The sequence below is a fragment of the Otolemur garnettii genome, unplaced genomic scaffold (assembly GCF_000181295.1).
Source record: "Otolemur garnettii isolate 467f Iridium unplaced genomic scaffold, OtoGar3 scaffold00178, whole genome shotgun sequence".
Classification (NCBI taxonomy): domain Eukaryota; kingdom Metazoa; phylum Chordata; class Mammalia; order Primates; family Galagidae; genus Otolemur; species Otolemur garnettii.
This window is the reverse complement of record NW_003852573.1, coordinates 2,415,782-2,433,426: the sequence shown is the minus strand read 5'-3', so window position 1 is coordinate 2,433,426 and position 17,645 is coordinate 2,415,782. Positions and strand designations below refer to the sequence as shown.

At 36.8% G+C, this 17,645-nt stretch overlaps 1 protein-coding gene across 2 annotated transcripts in view; it reads left to right on the top strand.

Moving 5' to 3' along the window:
• The window catches only part of INTS7 (integrator complex subunit 7), an 89,454-nt gene that overhangs the window by 46,352 nt on the left and 25,457 nt on the right, over positions 1–17,645 (top strand). For both annotated transcript variants that reach the window (XM_003800520.3, XM_023519486.1), the window contains 5 exons: positions 4,750–4,884; positions 6,395–6,492; positions 9,966–10,205; positions 12,074–12,211; positions 13,201–13,407. In XM_003800520.3, coding sequence (XP_003800568.1) covers positions 4,750–4,884; positions 6,395–6,492; positions 9,966–10,205; positions 12,074–12,211; positions 13,201–13,407 — 818 coding nt within the window. The remainder of the gene's footprint in view (positions 1–4,749; positions 4,885–6,394; positions 6,493–9,965; positions 10,206–12,073; positions 12,212–13,200; positions 13,408–17,645) is intronic.

Below are 17,645 nucleotides of genomic sequence, written 5' to 3'. Positions count from 1 at the left end.
GCAAATGTCACATGCTTCCTTTTAGGTACATATTATCTCTCTGGAAAATGATTAAAATAAAACTTTACCCCTTGCTAAATTTGACTGGCTTAAAAAAAAAAACAAAAAAAAATTTACCCCAGTTCAATAATGCTTTCCTACTTGCCCATTTAAGATAATTAACTTTAAAATGTCTTCATGAATGCCCACTGAGAAGCTTGCTTGCCTAACAGACTTAAGGCTAAAGTGTTTTGTAGTTGCATTTTAATGCAAGTTTTAGGAAATTTATTGTTTCCTTTTTTAGACAGTTAATTTGAATCGAATTAATTAAAGAACTATAATTACATTTATTTATCCTTTTTGGCTGCACAGCATATGAACTTTCTAACCGGATGAAGGTAATTCCCTGCCATGTAAGTCTTGATAGGAAGCTTAAAAGTCCTGATATTTTTTGCCATGCCTCCCTCTAGGTGGGGCTCAAACATGTGGCATGGACTCTAATCATTTCCATGTCACTGGCTGATTTGGGAGCCAGTGACAACAAGGAAGTGGAGATGTAGGAGAATCTGTCCTGGTGATGTAGCAATGACTACACCAACATCCAGTTTCCAGTATGCGCTCTAGCAGTGGATGTTTGCCGTGTGTGGTACCTGTGACTTCCGTGTAAGCTGTGTCATCAAATAATCAGCAACAATAGCAGCATTGTCTTCACTGGCCGGATTCCATCCTTGGTTTTTTGGGCTGTGATTTTGGCTGCTCTTTGGCCTTGCCTTTTCTTACTTGTTTGCTAACCTTAGTTTTCTAGACTTCCCACTAATTCTGTGAAGTACTCTCTCAGTTGCTTTTTAGTACCTAGCAAAGCACCCCCAAAACTTAGCAGTTTGAAACCAGGACCTTTTTATTTTCTCTACTTCTGCGAATCAGCAATTTTTACTGGGCTCTCCTGGTATGACTGCCAGCATTTGCAGCCTTGCCAGGACGTGGTGGTCTAAGATAGCCACGTTCATAGGCTAGAAGTTGAAAGGCATCTTAGTCCTCATCCAGGTGACTCTTGGTAGGTTAATCTAGGCTTGTTTACCTCAGGTTCTTAGGGTGCTAGGTGTAGCTAAAAGAAAGTAGGCCACCAACACATAAGCACTTTTCATTCTTTTACTTGGGTCATGTTTTCTGATATCTTATTGGCCAGAGTAAGCCAGATGGCCAAGCCCAGTGAGGTGTAGAAATAAACACCTCTTGATTTGAGGAACTGGAAAATCAGCTGGCAAAGAGGCATGCCTCCTGGGGGTGAGAGAAATTAGCACAGCCTTTTTTATAAGCAGTCTACTGTATGCACAGTATGCTTTCAGTGGATTCTTCATCTGCGTAAATCAGCCAATCTATTTCTTAGCTTGACTAGTACCATTTGAAAGAGCTGCAGTAGCAAAGATTGAATCATGACTTTTATAGTAAGAGTATTACCTTACAAGTGGCCTGCAAGTGAGGCACATGCAAGGAAGTTGATAGGTCTTGATACTGTGGCTCACAAATGTTTGACAGTATGTCCAGAGTCATGTACTGAGGAGTGCCTGAGCCTAAGCACTGACTCAGAATTCTTTTTTTTTTTTATCAAACTGACCTAGATTCATGATAACTTTATTTTTATTTTTTAATTCCAAAAACATTTATAAGCATTATGTCAGGTTATAAGAACCAAGCACTTTTTAAGCTAGATATCTGTTCCTTATTGAAGTTTAGTCAATGGTAGTTTATATATATATGCAATTAAGCACAAGGTTCACGTAAGTAGACTACTTTTCATAAGAAATAAAAGTCAAGGATTATCCAAAGTTAGAATATTCCCATAGATAACAGTTAATGTTTAAGTATATTTCTGTTGATTATATTTTTTTTCTTGTGACCGAATTTCAAATCTCACCCTGATTAAGTATAATGGCATCATAGCTCACAGCAACTTCAAACTCTCAGGCTGAAATAAATGATCCTCTTGCCTCAGCCTCCCAAGTAGTTGGGAATACAGGCACCTGAAACAGGGTCTCGCTCTTGCTCAGGCTGATTTTTGAACTCCTGAGTTCAAGCAATCCACCCATCTTGGCCTCCCAGAGCTCTAGGATGACAGGCGTGAGCCACTGTGCCCAGCCTAGAGTTTTCTTCTATATAACCAGAAGTAGTTTGTAAAACACATTTAATTAGTATGTCTAAGTGTACCTCTAACAAATGGTTCTTAAATATGTAAGATGTTCAGTATCACATATATCTAAAAAAAATGCAAATTAAAACAACACTGAAATAGTTTAACCCATCCAAGTGGCAGTAATCCAGAAGTTTAATAAATATGCTGTGTCTACGAGGATGTGGGTAAACAGCCACTGTCATTGCTGGTGTGAATGTAAATTATTAAAACCTCTGCCTGGGTGATTTGGAAGTACTCATTAAATTACAGCTGACCCAGAAACTCCACTTCTAGGAATTTATCCTACTTATATATTCACACATTGACAAATGACATATGTATAACAGTATTGATAGCATCATTGTGTATAATAGTCTGTCAATTGAGGATATAATAGCATAAAAAGATCCATCAATATGGAACTCATTAAAGAATTATGATAATACATCATTACAATAAAAATCAATGCAGTTTATTAAAAAGAATACACAGCCTGGAGTGCACTGATATATTTAAAGGGAGGTCAATCAAGGAACAGTGTGCTAGAAAAGGAAAAGTAAGGAAAGAAATACATATGCTTGCAGATTTACAGACTCTGGGATGATACATAGGACTGATAACATTGAGGACAAGAGAAACTGTCGCTAACTTTTTACCTTTCTCTACTATTTGTTGTACCTTATGACCCATGTGAATTTCTTAGAAAATCATTTCTAAATAAGTAAGAAATTAATACCATGCCTCAAAAAATTAACATAGGAAAATGATCACAGATACTATATTTTAAAAGCAGGATATTGGCCAGTATCTTCTGATTATATATGAATTTTTAAAATATATTAGTGTTCATAGGGGAAAAAAGATTTAAAAGAAATATTGCAGAAAGTTAGCTTAGCAGTAAGATCATGGTTTGTGGGGTTTGGGATGATATTTGTTTTCTTCTTCAGATTTTTCTGTTTTTCCAAGTTTTCTTTCTTTCTTTCTTTCCTTTTTTTTTTTTTTTTTTTTTGAGACAGGATCTCTTTTGGTCAGGCTGGTCTAAAAACTCCTGAGCTCAAGTGATCCTCCTGCCTCAGCCTCCCAAAGTGCTAGGATTACAGGCCTGAGCTACCACACATGGCTTTTCCCCAAGTTTCCTATGATTAATCTTGAGGGGAAAAACACAGAAGCAGCTTATAACACATGTTTATAAATGTATAGATCCGTTTGCATTGTTTATATCACATGGACAAGAAAAAGAATGGAGAAAATACAATTTTCATTGTTTTGAAAAAATGAGTATATAGTTTCATTTTTCTAATGCATTGACTGTTTCAAAAACACTGAGGTTTTTACCTAAGCTTGTGGTTTATGGCGGACCAGAAATCTGTAAAGCAACCATATGCCTCACACTGCCTAGGATAGTCTTGGTTTATGTCTGTCAGAACAGTTATTAATAGAGTCCCCTTTCACTTCAAAAAAATATGGTCACCTTTGGTATGAGAGACAAGGTTGAAGTTGACAGGAGTCATGGAAAATGAAGCAGAAGGAAAGACAGGAATAAGAGATTCTTCTAAAAAGTTAAGCTTTAATCTCCTTATTCTTGAAGCTTACTCAGTTATTACTGAGAGCTTCTCTACTATAAATGAAAATATCATAGCATAAGGCTTACGTTAAGAAATTTCAAATGTGAATTTAAAAAAAATGCTGCAATTTGTAGCATAGAACTTAAGGTGTAAAGCGCAAGAGTAGTGTACAACTAACGCATTTCATAGCCTTCAGGGCAGGATACTTAAAATGTTTGGGCTTTGATTTCCAGTATAAAAATAAGAGTGTTGAATCAGATGATTCCACAGTCTTCTCCAGATCTAAAAGTAAAAATTCTTTTGTAAACTTCTTGAGGTATAAATGTATGCTAGCAATTTGAGGTAGGAAAAAGGCAGACTTGAAGGTTTTGTGTCTCTTTTCTCTCCTGTCTTGAAGGTATGGTTTTATCTAACAAGAGCCTTAGAACATCCATTTTAATCAGAGTCCATTTGAATTCCCAGGATACAATCTATGATTGTTTGAGGGTTTGCCCTGTTTCTTAGTCAATTTTTATTAATTTTTTTTTCTTGTAGAGATAAGAGTTTCATTTTATTGCCCTCAGTAGAGTGCTGTGGCATCACAGCTCACAGTAACCTCCAACTCCTGGGCTTAGGCGATTCTCTTGCCTCAGTCTCCTGAGTAGCTGGGACTACAGGTGCCCATCACAACACCCAGCTATTTTTTTGTTGCAGTTTGGCCGGGGCCAAGTTTGAACCCACCACCCTCGGTATATGGGGCCAGTGCCCTACTCACTGAACCACAGGCGCCGCTCAATTTTTATTAAAATTTTTAAGAATAAGTCTTATATTGATTTTAGGTCTTACTCTCTACTGGCACATATGATTTCTAAGTATCTTGTTGGAGAAAGAGAACTGGTGATACATACTGATGATGGGATCAAAGTAGGAAATTTTGTTAAGGTTTATTGTTAAAGATTTTTTCATTAAAAGTAAGCAAATTGAACCTTTAAGCTGAACTGCTTTCCAACTGTTTGAATGAATTACAGTCTGTACTACTTCTCTCTGCTTGTTCAGGAAATGTGAGTTCTTCCCCCAGATCCTCTGATTTAGTCAAATTAGCCCAAGAATGCTGTTACCATAATAACAGGGGCATTGCAGCTCATGGAGTAAGAGTCCTAACAAATATCACTGTCTCTTGTCAAGAAAAAGGTAAGCTTGGTCAGAACTGATATTATGTATAAATTTTTTATTAGTGCTTGGACAGAATTCTGCTTGGTTTTTTAATCCCTTATTATTTTTAGCCTGTGTGCATTGATCTACAAATTGCCTTTTTCTGAAGTGTTCTTAGAGCAAAATCCTTGTGAAAAATAATAAAGGTATGAAGACAGGACCTTGGGACTGGGATTATAGAATTAAAAAGTTTTATGGACCATTGCCCATTTCCTTCCACAGCTTACCTTTGCTAGTGTTATGAATAAGGATTACCTAGGACTCTACCCCTGAGGTATAAAGGAATGTTTTCACTTATACAGGAACCTAGAAGACTTAAGTTATCAAAGGACTTTCAGTATCAGCCTTGAAAGATGGGATAGAATTCTGGTAATTGGAAAGATCATTTGAGCCCAAGGGCCCACTTTTATACGAGACGTGAAAGCAGAAATGTACCTATTAAATTTGGAAGATTGATGAGAAACCCACTGTGGCTGGATGACAAAATATGAGATTGCCTAGAGGCAAGTGAATTAACAGAGCAATGTGAATTAAATTTTCACAGAATTTATCTCTAGGTATATGTAGCCTTAAACTGATTTGCATAATCAAGGAGGACATGCATAGAAAATAATGGCACAGATTTTATTGTGTTCCTAATATCTTTCGACCTAAAGAGTTGAAAACTTTCATGCCTGTGTTCAAGAATGGGAAATGCATTTTGGAGGCTCTGTTTCCCTGCTTATTTTGATCTTTATTAAGGACCACAAGCTCAGCATTTCCCCTTGTTCTGACTAGCCTTCAGCACTACTTGTTCCTAGTACCTATTTTTTTCCAGCATCTGACTTTCACTAGCCTTTATGTTGTTTTCTAAGCTCCTACGCTAATGCAGAAAACATTTCCCTAAGTTGTATGTTGATTCTGATTTAAATAATTAAACCTGTTTTACTTTTGGCATCATAAATAGTATTTTCTATCATGTTACATGGAAAACTGCTCTATGTTCTCAAAGCTGATATATGTTTTCTATGGTAGAAAAGGTGCTATAGTACTGCTATTACATTAGACATCTAAGGGTTTCATTCTTTATGGTCAGACGTAAAACATTAATACGATTATGTAGAGTCCTTATTACTTCCTAAAATTGGTTCAGCTTTCATTAGTAGCTAAAACTGGAGAAACAGTACACTAAACAGTGTACTGTTCTTAGTATTTTCCTTAGCTAAGCTGGTAACACTATTTCAGTTTTGTTTCGCTACAAATTTATAGCTTTGTAGCTTTAGCTCTTGATTTAACGTGTGTATTTTTATCATTTTCAATAAAGTGATAGAAAGTCTGAAAACAAGCCTTCACATTTTAGAAGTAATGCCAGATGTACTTTTTACAGGAAGGTTAGCCTGTGCTTTTAAGTGTTTTCTACATCTTAGATTCTTTGATGTTTTTTCTTCCACGTGTGTGTGCTTATGTCTGTTTAATGAGTCCACCATAAAACTTAGTGTTTTTCTTCTAGATCTTTTGGTGCTGGAACAAGATGCTGTCTTTGGCCTAGAATCACTTCTGGTACTTTGTAGTCAAGATGATAGTCCGGGTGCTCAAGCCACATTAAAGGTGAAAACTTCCCTTATTTTACTATAATATCTGCTTTCATTGCTTGAACTAGGGTTAGCAATCTTTCTGTCAAGGATCAGGTAGTATTTTAAATTTTGCAGGCCATACACTTTGTGTCACTGCTACTCAGTTCTGCCCCTGTAGGGCAAAAACTGCTGTGGATAGTGTTGAGGGTAGGTGGGAGATGTCTATGTTCCAGTAAAAAATTATTTATAAAAAACAGGGAGTTAGATTTGGCCCACAGACAATAGTTTGTCACCTCCTGGCTTAAACGTACATTTGCCCTTGATCTTCACTGTGAAAACTGACATTTTAACTGGTGGTGTCCCAGAAGGAAGGTGAAGTAGAAATCTGAGCTTTGGCCTATTTTGCCATCAGCTGACAATACTTATTAAGTTGTAACAGATAACATTTGATAGTCTTAGACAATATAAAGCAAATTTAAATAGGCAGAGCTCCTGTATTCTTAGAAGTTTTAATTTGAAGTACCACTGAGAAGTCTATGGCCAGACTAATAAATGTGTTAATTTCTCAGGTTAAAAACACTAGTTTATAAGTCAAGAGAAGAATTATTATAACAAATATTGACCTTCACTTAATTATAGGAATTACCTTAAAGATCTTTTTTTTTGAGACAGAGTCTCACCTTGTCACCCTTGGTAGAGTGCCGTAGCATCACAGTTCATAGCAGCCTCTAACTCTTGGGCATAAGCTATTCTCTTGCCTCAGCCTTCTGAGTACCTGGGACTACAGACACCCGCCACAATGCCCAGCAATTTGTTGTTGTTGCTGTTGATGTTGGCTGTTGTCGTTATTTAGCAGGCCCGGGCTAGGTTCAAACCTGCCTGCCTTGGTGTATATAGACAGTGCCCTACCCACTGAGCTACAGGTGCTGCCTACCTTAAAGCTCTTTAAAAAAAATCTTTTTTCTTACTCTGTCACCCTGGAGTTGAATGTTTTCATGTCATAGCTCATAGTAACCTCAAACTCCTGAGTTCAAGTGATATTCTTGCCTCAGCCTCCTAACTAGCTAGGACTACAGACCCCCACCACAACACCCAGCTAAATTTTAATTTTTTTTTTTTAATTTGAGATGGAGTCTCACTTGGTTACCCTCAGTAGAGTGTTGTGGCATCACAGCTCATAGCAACCTCCAACTCTTGGGTTGCCTCAGCTTCCCAAGTAGCTGGGACTACAGGCACCTGCCACAATGCCCGACTATTTTTTTTGTTATTGTTGCAGTTGTCATTATTGCTTGGCAGGCCTGGGCTGGGTTTGAACCTGCCAGCCCTGGTGTATGTGGCTGGCTCTCTAGCCGCTGAGCAACAGGTGCGGAGCCTAATTTTTCCATTTTTAGTAAAGATGGGATCTCACTCTTTCTCAGGCTGGTCTCAAACTCCTGAGCTCAAACAGTCCACCCACAGTGGCCTCCCAGAGTGCTAGGATGACAGGTGTGAGCTGCTGTTCTCAGCCATATTTAAAAATTTTTAAATGTGAAATGAGACTACTCTTACCGTATCAAACATAATTTGTGATGGTGGAAAATTAATAAGGAAAAGCATGGTTAGTAAGAGTTAAAAATAAACCTGGTAGATGTTGGGGAATGTAAGAACTTTAGCTTATCTAAGATACAGTTTGAAGGAAATCATGACTCATTTTAGCATGTTAGAAAGTATGATATGGTCATAGTGACGAACAGTAGAGATAGGAATATCGTTAAGGAAAAGCTGGTAATCAAGAAGTGGAGAAGGGAAATAAGCAACATCTACCAGCAAAACCATTCTGAGGGAGCCTTAGAATCTCCTTGGAACTATAATATATTTAAAAATTTTGTTTAAAAACAAAAAATCCTTTTCCAGACAATCAGTGTTGATACACAACACTGGACTCAGCACAGTGGGACATAATGTAGATGATCAAGCAAGGTTGCTGTGTTAGAGAGCTGCCCAAGTAGAATACAATACCAGCATTAATGTAAGAGACTGTAGTACCAAGCAGAATGCAGTATATTTTGGTTTTTTGTTTTGTACAAACAAAAGTACTCTAGAGGACAGAGTTGGAAGTAATCGATTTTAACTAAGGCTATTAGGGAAGACTTCAACAAGTAGATGTCCTATGAGTTGAGCCTTGAAAGATGGGGTAGAATTTCAGTAATTAGGAAGGATAGTTTGAGCCCAAGGGCTCACTTTTATACAAGATGTGAGAGTAGAAGTGTGCCTGTGAAATGTTGGAAGATTGGTGAGAAACCCACTGGGGCTGGATGACATAATAGGAAATTGGAAGAGTAGTTTGCAGCTCAGTCATAGAGGATGTACAACGTCATGCTAAGGAACATGGGCTTGATTTAATTCTATGGTAGTGAGGAGATAATAGAATTTTAAAATAATAGATATGCTCTGACCTTTGTTGTAATTACTACTGTTACTATTTGAGCATCTACTGTGTGCCAAACTTTGTTGAAGGCTTGTGTGTATATTTTCTTCAATCATCTAATAACTATAAAATGAAATTTGTTTTCCTCTTACCCTCGTCAGAAAATTCTCAGAGAGATAAAATACCTTTTGCAGAGCCACCTTATTATTAAAGGAGAAGCTGAACTTGAAGCCTACATTCGTCAGACTTTAAAGTTTATGATGTGTTGCTAATGCCACACTGATAGCTACATGGTTGTAGTGTCAAAGATGGATTGAGGGGTCCGCCTTTTCAAGAGATTGGAATTAGGGAGAGATTTATAGTAGAAAGAAGAAAAAGGAGCTAATGGTAGATATTAGAGACTTAACGGAATCTGATGACTGTGTAAAAGAAAGGGTTTGGGGGTTTCTAGTTTTGTTGATGGGGTATTAGTGATGCCTGTTACAAGGTTGAGTGGGAGAACCTCTACAGCCGATAGGGTTTTAGATTTCATTTGAGAAATAAGAAAATTAGAAGCCTTTCCTCCACTTTCAGTGTATTTAGAGTCTCCCAGGGCCTCTTTTTTAAAATTGCAAACTTTCAGTAACGCCAGCACCAAAAAAAAAAAGGTATTTATTATTTGGGGTGGGGCCTGAGAATCTATATTTTTATTATCATTCTGGGAGGTGCTGACATAGATAGTATACAAGTCACACTTTAGAAGTTCTTGAAAAGCAATAAAAATACAGTAAGTGACATTTAGTTTAGCATGTATTTGCCTCTTTAGCATTGTCCCTTATGATTTTTATTTTGTCTTTTTAACAAATATTTTTAATAATCCTAGATTGAAATGAGTGGTTGATGTATGGTCCTGATTCGTTATTTTAAACATAGTGCACTTCACAAACTCTAATGTGTAGGATTCAATACATCAAGTGCTTCTTAAGAAGAAAAATGTTACGCCTGCAAAAAAAAAAAAAAAATTCTTGATTTTTCTCCATAATTTGTACAAAGTTCTTTTATGAAAGCTTCACTTAACACTTCCAAAGTATAATTAGTCCCATTTTCTTTTTGGTACACAGATGGCTCTAAATTGCATGGTCAAGTTGGCCAAGGGCAGGCCTCATCTTAGCCAGTCAGTGGTTGAAACCTTATTGACTCAGTTGCACAGTGCTCAGGATGCTGCCCGGATCCTGATGTGCCACTGCCTGGCGGCCATTGCCATGCAGCTGCCAGTGCTGGGTGATGGAATGCTTGGTGACCTTATGGAGCTCTATAAGGTGATTGGACGATCAGCCACAGACAAGCAACAAGAACTTCTGGTAAAAAGATACTTTTTTATCTCCTTTGGATGACTAAGAGCTAGCTGGTCTACTGGGAATTACTTTAAAAAGTCAACACTGCTGTTTGACTTTACTTAAAAAGCAAAACAAATAGGTTAAAATAATTATATAAGACCAAGAGCATGTGGAAGTCAAAACAGAATTGGCATGAGCTTTTTTACTCTTTTCACTTTTGATTTAGAAAGTGTATTGTTCAAATCTAAAACTGCTTTTTAAGTCCTGTCAGATCAGCTTAGAGAAAGCCTTCAAAGCTAATGTTTTTTGTTTGTTATGAAAAACAAAATGAAAATGAGATTTATTTTTACTTATACAAAGCAAATAAATAATCAACTAATCCCTGTTTTATATTTCAGAAAATAAAAGTTTAAAATCTCATGATTGTGATGACCACAAATTAGTCTAAATTCCTGTTTTTGATCCCGGGATCTGTTTACCTATTTAGAATCCAATTTAGATTTTTGTAGATTCTTGTGGTCAGGAAAGATGGATGCTTAGAAACAGATAGAAACAAGCTGTAAAGTGTGTAGTTGAAACGTTTTTAAGGCTGAGAGTAGGCTATGCTAAATAATCATAAATTGAATGAAAGCTAGGAGGTTGCCATTCCATACTGTTCCTGTTCATCTGAATCCAGAGCTTAGGTAAAAGTATAATTAAATTAGTTACTCAAGTCTGTTTTATATATAATCCTTCATAAGACATTGTGTAAAAGATTGACCCTTTCTAATTATTTGTTGTCAGAAAAGGTTACCAAATGGCAGAGGTCATGGGAATGATTTCATGCAGTTATCACAATATATGTGCATCTTTATGTGAATTAGCATTGTTAGATTAAGAGGCAGTTAGTCAAGTTTATGTTTTATTGGAGTGACATTTCAAACTAATGTTTTTATCCCTTTTTTGTCATTACTACTTTATGGCAATTTTAAATCATTTCAAAACATCTGAGGAATAATACAGTGAAAACTCTTGCATTCAATACCCAGTTTAAGAAAAAAAAAACATCAGGCCAGGCATGGTGGCTCACGTCTGTAATCCCAGCACTTTGGGAGGCCAAAGTGGGAGGACTGCTTGAGACCAAGAGTTTGACATGAGACTGGGCAACATAGCAAGACCCTGTGTCTAAAAGTTAGTGAGTGTGGTGGTGGCATGCTCCTATTGTCCCAGCTACTTGGAAGGCTGAGACAAGAAGCATGCTTGACCCCAGGAACTCAAGGTTACAATGAGCTGTAATTAGGCCACTGCTCTCCAGCCTGGGCCAACAGAGCAAGACTGTGTCTCTTAAAAAAAAAAACTTAAAAAGTATTACCAGTATAGCAGAAGCTCCCTGGGTTCCTCCCTTATGGCATCTCCTCCCTTTTCTCAGATGTAACCAACCACTGTCCTGAATTTGGTATTAATCATTCCCATATACTTTTACTACCTACGTATATATTCCTAAGAAATATTCAGTATTACTGTATGTATTTTAACTTTATGTTAAATGTATCATACTTCATGCAGTCTTTTGCATTTTGCCTATTTTGTTAATCATCTGTATTTGTAAATATATCTTTAGTTTATCTACCTGACATATATTATCTCATGGTATGATTATAAATTTTATAATTTATCTGTATTTATGAGCATTGCTCCTATTATAATTATTTGCTATTATATGCCATTCACATAAATAATGCTCTAAGTAAATAGAATCAATTAGTTAATGACTTAAAAATGAAAAAGCAAATGTCGATGGAACACAAATTTTCTTTTGAAATGGGCTCTAATTGGATTTTCCTTCCTTTGGGTAAGTTATCCATGTCATTGGATAAAATTATATGATTTTTATATTTTTTGCCCAATGTTAGGTGAGTTTGGCGACTGTGATTTTTGTAGCAAGTCAAAAGGCATTGTCTACTGAAGTAAAGGCAGTAATTAAGCAGCAGCTTGAAAGTGTCTCCAATGGATGGACTGTATACCGCATTGCCAGGCAGGCTTCCAGAATGGTATGTATCACTCACTCTTGTAACTGAACTGGGTAGGCGGACAGGCAAGGTCATATACCTTAGATTGTATGATTATTAGTCATAGTCAAAACTAAAATATAAAGATGGAAGTACTTTTTAGTCATGAGTTCTAAAGATGAATAATCTGACCTTTTCACTTTTCTAATAACAGATGATGTTGTTGGTATTTATCAGTGATACGAAGAAGTTAAAATCTGAGCTCCTCTGGCTGTATGTTGAGTGCTACTCATTTTGCTTATATTGTCATGATCTAAGCCACTTGCCACCCCGTTTCTATCCTGCTTTTTGTAGTACAATACATCTTCTCATTCTCTCTCCAGCCTTGTCATTCTAAAGTAGAATGGAAGTTTTATTGAGCTGTGCTCTTCTCAGCCACATGGAAAGCCTAACAATTTTTATTCATTTTGTATGAGAGGAAGTAAATACAGACCTTGGTTAGTACAGATACCCTTTAGGGATAAGTCCAGAGAACGAAGTTTGAGAAACATGACTGCAGGTGATTGAAGCGCATGTTCTTAATTTTTCAGTTGTTTCTTAGATTTTCCATTTTTTCTCAAATAGGGAACATTGTAGAACATTGAGCATCCTAGCCTCCAGGCATTAAATGCCATTCACATTCTCCCCCATAATTCCTCCTTCCCTCCTGGGGCTTTCCTCACCCCACTGAATAGCTGTATGTCGTTCATAATGACATAAGTATACTTTTCTGAATCTTGGACTAAAATTCCATTTCTTTTTTCTTTCAAACTGTTTTAGTAAGGAACTTAAAGCATTGTTACATAAAGGTAGCTCAGCATGTATTCTCTGAGGATGCATTTAAACTGAGTCTCAAAAAATTATATAATATGAGGAATAGTTCTTCAAACTTATCCAAGGTTTGAATTTGTCTTTTAGCTGCAGCATCGACTGTTTTCTAAGTACGAACCTCACCATGTGCCACTTCTGTTTCTTTTTTTTTCTTTTTTTAGGGTAATCATGACATGGCCAGAGAGCTTTATCAGAGTTTGCTGACTCAGGTTGCCTCGGAGCACTTCTACTTCTGGCTAAATAGTCTGAAGGAGTTCTCACATGCAGAACAGTGTCTCACCGGCTTGCAAGAGGAGAATTATAGTTCAGCACTTTCTTGCATTGCTGAGTCTTTAAAATTCTATCATAAAGGGATTGCTTCCTTAACAGTAAGTTCTCTTAATTCTCCTTTGGTGATGATAACTTATGTGAGAATTCTCTCTCTTCTTTTTGGGTTATCCTGTTTTAATTACCTTGAGAAACCAGCTGATGTGTGAATTTGGCAATACCAAAGTAATAAATAGGTCATGGAAATAAACCAACCCTTAGTCCTTCCCCTCTTCTAACATTTCATAGATTGATGAAAACTTATTTTGTTTCTATAAAGTACTGGGTACCACATGTGAAGAAGATTACTGAATCCATGCAAAAAGGATAAGTGGTGTGGAGATAGGATATTCCCTCTACAGACTTTTACCAGTAAGATCCCAGGCCGGATCAGTACTATCAAACTGAAACCCCTGATCTCATGTCATACCTGGCAACTAGTTTAGAGTTTCTTGTTTTATAGATAAAGAAAAAATTACCGAGAATTGCAGTGTCCCGCTTTGTACTCTTCTGTGTTGTCCTTCTGCTCCAAATTAAGTCACCTAGCTATACTTTCTATTTGCTCTGTCAAGGAAATGACAGGTTGCAGAGAGGGCAGACCCTTAACATTTCTTACGTTTTCTCAAAATTAGTTAGATTCCTACACAAGAACCTATTCTCTAAAATGAGTATTTCCTGTATTAAAATGCAAGGGCTTTTTCCCTTAAAATTAAAAAGGTTATATAATTAACATTAATCATTTTTAAAAATTTTGCCACACAACTTTAAAAATTATATATATTGAGGTGATGTCATAAAACTTTTGGTACCTGCTTATATACATTTATAATATATCTAAAATGCTTTTAGTGGTGGCCCAGCCCAAAAGAAATGCTTCAGAGTAGAACAAAGAACAAACAAAAGAGACAATATTCAGACTACCATGAGGCACATGTTTTTTGAAGTATGATTTTCTTTTTAATGCCAGGATTGATTGCTGACTGTTTAAAATAGGAATATAGGCTTTTTTCCATTTTAAAGGGTGGTATTAACTACTGTGATTCTTTCTTCTTGTTATTCTGGGAAAAGATTTTTCTTTCCTATATTAGGCTAATAAAGGCTAAGGAAATTAAAAGGTCTAATTATTGGTTCAAATCAGTAGAATTATTTCATTTTCTAGTTTATGTAGAGTAGAAAATTGTTAATCATTCAGTACTGTAAATCATAAGAACTGTGAAACAGACTCAGAAAATACTGAAGCAGATGAAATTAATTTTATGAAAAATTCTGTTGCATATTTAATACTCTTTTAATTGTGTGGTGTATATGTTTATGTGGTTTGACAATAATTAAGGACTGAATTCCAGTATAGGAAGAAAGCACCTGATTGACAAACAGGAGATTCTTTCTTAGTCTTTGACCTACTGTGAACACAGTGTGACCTCCAGGTCATTTAGCCTCAAATTTGTTTGTGAAATTGTGTTCTTTTATTCAACAAATCATAAGCATATGTGTCTAACACTGTGCTTTGAGAACTTAAAAAAAAATCGTGTTTATTTGGCAAGCGTAGCTTTGACAGTAGTTTTCTGTCTTTGTGTGGGGTTTTTTGGTTTTTTTTTTGTTTTGTTTTGTTTTTTGAGACAGCATCTTAACCATGTCGCCCTTGGTAAAGTGCCATGGCTTCACAGCTCACAGCAACCTCAAGCTCTTGGGCTTAAGAGATTCTCTTGCCTCAGCCTCCCAAGTAACCGGGACTACAGGCTCCTGCCACAACACCTGGCCATTTTTCTGTTATAATTGTCATTGTTGTCCAGCTGGCCTGGGCTAGGTTCAAACCTGCCAGCCTTGGTGCATGTGGCCAACCCTCAACCACAGTACTACGGACGCTGAGCTTTCTGTCTTTTTAACTAAGTAAATATAAGTATTGACTAATCTTTTACTTCCTAATATGAATTATCCATAGCTGAGATAGTATAGCTCTTAGGATCATGCTTTTTACCTAAATAAGAGAAGTTCAAAATTTTGTGCTTTTTGGGACCCTATGGCAGTATTCAATATTTAATTTCCCAATACAGTGATTAATGTTAGAATTGTCTTGTTCCTTTGGAATAAAAATTATAAAAAGTGTTTATATTAGCTTCCTGTACTATGTAGCAAATTACAGCAAAACTTAGTGTCTTAAAACAATACCCAATTATTATTTCCTTGTTTCTATGGGTCAGGAGTCCAGGCATGGCTTGACTGGGTCTTCTGCTAGTGGTGTCACAAAACCATAGTCAAAGTGTCTGGGGGCGGGGGGAAGTACTCTTTATCTAAGGCTCAAATAACCTCAGGATCGTTTTCTAAGCTCATATACTACTTGCTTAGGTATCAAGGTACTATTTTATGTTGTTTGATTTTAAATTATATAAAAAGAAATTATATGTTTTTTTCTTTGATTTGCTTTGATCATCTAAATTATGTTCCTAAAATTCATCCATCTTGTTGCATGAAGTTGTAGGTCAATTGCACTAATACTCTTTTGCATCATAAGAATGTACCGTATTTTCCTGTATATATTGTGTACTTTTTGGCCTAAATTTTTAGGGAAAAATAAAGATGTGCATTATACCTGTAGTAGTAAGGCTTGGGAGCTGGGGGAAGTCTAGCAGGCTTCCCAGAGCCGCCACACCCTCCTGCCTGGGCCCTCCAGGTGTGGGTGTTCTAGACTGGGAGGATCCCTGATCGAGTGGAGTAGGCTGGAATGGCCTATGACAAGCTCTGCGATCAGGGCAGGGGGCAATGATGGGGTTGGTGAGGTTGGCTGTGGCCATGCAGTGCTCCTGGTAGAAAGGAAAGAGGCAGCGTTCACAGAGCGGTGGCTATGGGAGGGCAGTGGGATCTGCACATTTGCCCGGGGAATGTTAGCCCTCCCCAGATGTGTCTCTCCCAACCAAGAGCCATCTACTTTCTTGGGGAGCATTCTCCATAAAGTTTGGGCCAACAAACATGGGTGTTCATTAGACACAATAAAACACAATGTATCAGTTGATTTTCCCATTCTAGTATTGACAAAAATTGTGATTTTTCCAGTTTTTTTGCTATTACCCATGTACGCTCTGAACATTCTTGTCATGTCTTTTAATTTCACTTACACAAACCTTTGTCTAGGACGTTGGCTTTCAAGTAGGAATGGTTTTACTCCCCAGAGGATGTTTGGCAGTGCCTGGAGCCTTTTTGGTTATCATAACTTGCCAAGGTGTTGCTGGTATTTAGTGCATAGAGGCCAGCAATGCTGCTTAACATCCTACAATGTACAGGGCTGTCCCCTCAACAAAGAATCATTCAGCTGAAAATGTCAGTAGTACTGAGGCTTCAGTCCTTGTGGGGGCCAGCATATATTCAGATTCTCCTAATTTCTAGGATATAGCCCTTTGAGGTTAAAGTGGAAAGCCTGAAGTTTTCCACAACCCATACTTGTTTAATGAGACTGCTGAAATCTGCTCTGCTCAGCTTTTCAGACTCTCAGCAGTAGTTTTCAACTTAGCATATGTCTCAAGGGGAATGATGTCACCATATGTCAGTCTTGCCTTACTGGGTTTCCCTTCTCCATGATTTTGGCTTCATAAGTCCTTGTTGCCTTAGTAGCTCTTCAATACTTTTCAGATAAATTTTAGTATTTTGGTTCATTTTCCCTGTTATTCTTAGCAGGGGGGCTGGTTTAATCTAGTTCATTATTACTTTAGGCTTGACTTAATTATTTTAAAAACTGAGCTTATGCTAAGTGAAATAAGCCAGTCTCAGAAAACATATTCTATGGTTCCACTTAGATGAAATATCTAAAACAGTCAAGTTCATAGAAACAGTAGAATGGTGACTGCCAAGGGATTGAGGGAAAGGGGAAGTTTTGTTTAATGAGTATATAGAGTATTGTTAAAAAGGTTTTGGAGATCCCTTTCACGGCAGTGATGAGTTTATAAGCTAGCTTTTTTTTTCTCTTCTTTTTTTTATATTAAATCATAGCAGTGTACATTAATGTAATTATGGGGTACAGTGTGCTGGTTTTATATATCATTTGAAATATTTTCATCAAACTGGTTAACATAGCCTTTGCTGCATTTTCTTAGTTATTGTGTTAAGACATTTATACTCTACACTTAGTAAATTTAACATGTACCCTTGTAAAATGCACTGTAGGTGTGTAATTGGTGGGAACACACCCTCGGTGCTTTTTTTTTCATCTGCATTGATTCTTTTTATCTAGCTCCATGTAGAAAACAGGATAAGTACTACAAATCAGAAATTCAGTGCAGTAAAATTATTTGCGCATTTAACACAAATT